The sequence below is a fragment of the Gavialis gangeticus genome, unplaced genomic scaffold (assembly GCF_001723915.1).
Source record: "Gavialis gangeticus isolate Ggan-Ray unplaced genomic scaffold, GavGan_comp1, whole genome shotgun sequence".
In the NCBI taxonomy this organism is placed as follows: domain Eukaryota; kingdom Metazoa; phylum Chordata; order Crocodylia; family Gavialidae; genus Gavialis; species Gavialis gangeticus.
This window is the reverse complement of record NW_017729032.1, coordinates 49,770,704-49,774,005: the sequence shown is the minus strand read 5'-3', so window position 1 is coordinate 49,774,005 and position 3,302 is coordinate 49,770,704. Positions and strand designations below refer to the sequence as shown.

Genomic DNA, 3,302 nt, shown 5'->3' with positions numbered 1-3,302 from the left:
TATGGTTATAGGTTAGGGGCTGACCCTCTCAGCAGCACAGAGGCAAAGAGGGATCTTGGAGTCAGGATTGACTCCAGGAAGAATGTGAGTCGCCAATGCGACAAAACAATAGGCAGAGCCAACCGCAACCTGTCATGCATTGACAGGGGCATCACTAACAGGTCCAGAGGGGTCTTGCTTCCCCTCTATGCGGTGCTGGTCAGGCCGTAGATGGAGTACTGTGTCCAGTTTTGGGCACCGCACTTCAAGAAGGACATGGAGAACCTGGAGAGGGTCCAGAGGAGGGCCTCCATGACCAGCCCTGTGAGGACAGGCTGAGGGACTTGAATCTCTTCAGTCTCTGCAAGAGGAGACTGAGGGGGGATCTTGTGGCTGCCTACAACTTTATCAGGGGCCACCAGCAGGGACTCGGGGAAAGTCTGTTCACCAGGGCCCCCCTTGGAGTCACCAGGAACAATGGCCACAAGCTGAGGGAGGATAGGTTTAGGTTAGATATTAGGAAGAACTACTTCACTGTAAGGGTGGCCAGAGCCTGGAATAGGCTTCCCAGAGAGGTGGTGCTCTCACCTTCCCTGGAAATCTTCAAGAAGAGACTGGATAGGCACCTGGCTGGGATCTTATGACCCCTCCCACCCCCAGTGCTCCTTTCTGCCCATGGCAGGGGGTCGGACTAGATGATCTGTCTAGGTCCCTTCCGACTCATTGATTCTATGATCCTATGCTATATTTCCCAAAAGGTGCACTAGACAAAGGAATTTCATATTCCAGTGTGTTTGGTCTGACAAGCAGGGCACAGAAAAATTTAAACAAGTCTGTTTTTATTCAGATTTAGGTTCACACAGTTCTAAACAGTAAACATAATTAACAATAACATCCATGGTACCAGAAATGTAGCTCCGGTATCAGTAGACATGTCTACTGTTTAAGGCACTGAAAGTGGGAAGGAAGAAGAAATACATACTGTGGATTACTCCTGTTTAAACATTATTTTAATCCATTATGAATACTCACTATGTATATGCTTAAAAATTCACAAGCTACATTCACAAAAATGTGCATACTTCTTTTATAATTACTGAAATAGTAACCAGTTGCTTCCCCATCAGACTTGGAGTAAGTATTGCAAGACTTTGGAACTCAATCAAGTGATGAACTACAGAAAAATACTTTAAACATGTACAAATAAACAACTTCAGCAATATGGCTTTAAGACCCTGTATTTGGTTACAATATAAGCAAGCAGAGTTAGAGAACAGCATATAAGCACTATATACTGTAGTCTTAAAGGGAAGAGAGTTAATGTAGAAAAATTAGTTTTAACATACTAAAGCCAGATTTTGTACAAATACAAAACTGAATTACATATAGAAAATTAAAAAAAAAAATCAAATAGGCATCATTCTTTACATGTTACTATGCATAAAATTTGCTTAGACTTATTTTGTACTAATACTGTTGGTGATATAAATTAGGGATATTGCAAAGTTTTTTATCTTGGTACCTACACAGCACAGTGATGAACACATTAGAAATATCTAACACATTAGTTTTTCAAAATTCCTTAAGTCAAACATTTATAACTGCCCAATACATATATGATCACTAGGGTTTTCAAAGGTGTAACAGTGACACCTTGTGACTAGTTTAAGAATCCCTAATCTTCATTTGCTTTGGATTCCCTATATGGTATTTCTTTATAAATGCTAAACTTTTAAAAGGTACAACAGGTGTTAGAACTCAGAAAAAGATCCTCATCTAGCCCATGAATGTACAAGATCTTTACTTAAAAACAGTATCAACAATACTGACACTAAGTACAGTATTTAGTGTCTTCGCTCCACACCCATAATCATTCAAACACATTTGCTAGCCTCGTTCTTGTTCAAGAGGAGCTCATGCAAAGGGGTTCCTGGAATCCTTCAGTTCTTTTGAAACCAGCAGGAGCTAGAAGTGTCAGTACTTTTTAGGATCAGATCCCAAATTGTGGAATTTAGGCTACTATTAAACAGTGAGAAAAACAGAAACATGAATTGCTGGTGTCTGAAAAATGCAAAACAAAACAGATAAAATACTGGACTTGACCTCTAAGTAAAGGTTAAATTCAGTGGAATAAAAATGGTTACAAAACTCAAAATCCATACGAGATTTCCAAAAAGAACCCCTCAAATCCCACAAATGGAAAAAAAAAATCAAGCTGATTATTTATTTTTCTAACAAGTGCAACACGCATCTACATATACATCAATCTCTATCTGGATTGAAACATTAGATTTGTTCTAGGCAAGGAACAGACAGACAGTACAAATACAACACAACAACAAAACTGCAGTAGTGACTCCCCATCCCAAAGTTGCAGTATGCTAATATTTAAATTCTTCTGCAGATTATAAATCTTCCTTAGGATGTCTGTGTTTCTTTCCATTAAGGGAATCTTCTGTATTTGGTGCAAGCCATGTAAAATACACCTTCACTGGATCAATGTTCCAGTGTTTGTGAAATGATATTGGAATTTGGTGAGAAAGATAGTCCTTTGGATAGTCCATTGGCCGTGCCTATATTGGGAGCATAAAAGAAAAATACTGTTTTTGCTCGTTGAAACTCAAGGGATCTCTCTGGCGGCAAAAGTTTTGACATCATTTATATTACACTACTGTAATGCAACAGTAACATTACTATGTATTTTTCTACAATTCCACAAGATGAAATGCTATGAATTGATTTGCACTCAAGCAACAGTAACTTTTAAGGACAGCAATCATCATGCTTTCTAGACTCTCCAGTTTCAGATCAAATAAACTTAGTCTTGATGCCCAACTGAAAATGGTCATAAATAGCAAGTGACTCATGAATATAAAGGAAAAAGAGCTGGAATAGTTCCCTGACTGTATACTATGTTTTCAATCACATTCTTCATGATGTACTGAGAACACTGACAATCCCTACATTCAGATCACTCAACGCTTTCCATTATTAATGGTTCTCATGCCACAACATTGATCCCCACTGGAAAGGGGTTTGCCGTCTTGTGCGTGTGTATATACGTGCACACACACACACACAAAAATCAAACATTGACAATAACATTTTAATTTTATTTAAAAAAATATTTTTGTCCTGATTTGTGTGCATTTGTGTAGTATATACAAAGGTGATTGCATAATAGCTCAAAATGAAGTCTTACTCTTGTATATTGTGGGGGTATGGGTAGGTGGGTATGGGGTTTGTGGGGGATGTGGGTGGGTATGGGAGGTTTGTGTGTGTGTGTGTGTGGTATTTGGGGATGTGTGGAGGGGAGGGTGTCT

General features: G+C 39.0%; 1 protein-coding gene across 1 annotated transcript in view; it reads right to left on the bottom strand.

The window, feature by feature from the left end:
• Positions 1-801: 801 nt before the first annotated feature.
• Positions 802-3,302, bottom strand: part of B3GLCT (beta 3-glucosyltransferase) — a 222,974-nt gene continuing 220,473 nt past the window's right edge. Inside the window, 1 exon segment of the mRNA XM_019524937.1 lies at positions 802-2,552. Coding sequence (XP_019380482.1) covers positions 2,385-2,552 — 168 coding nt within the window. The 3' untranslated portion in view covers positions 802-2,384.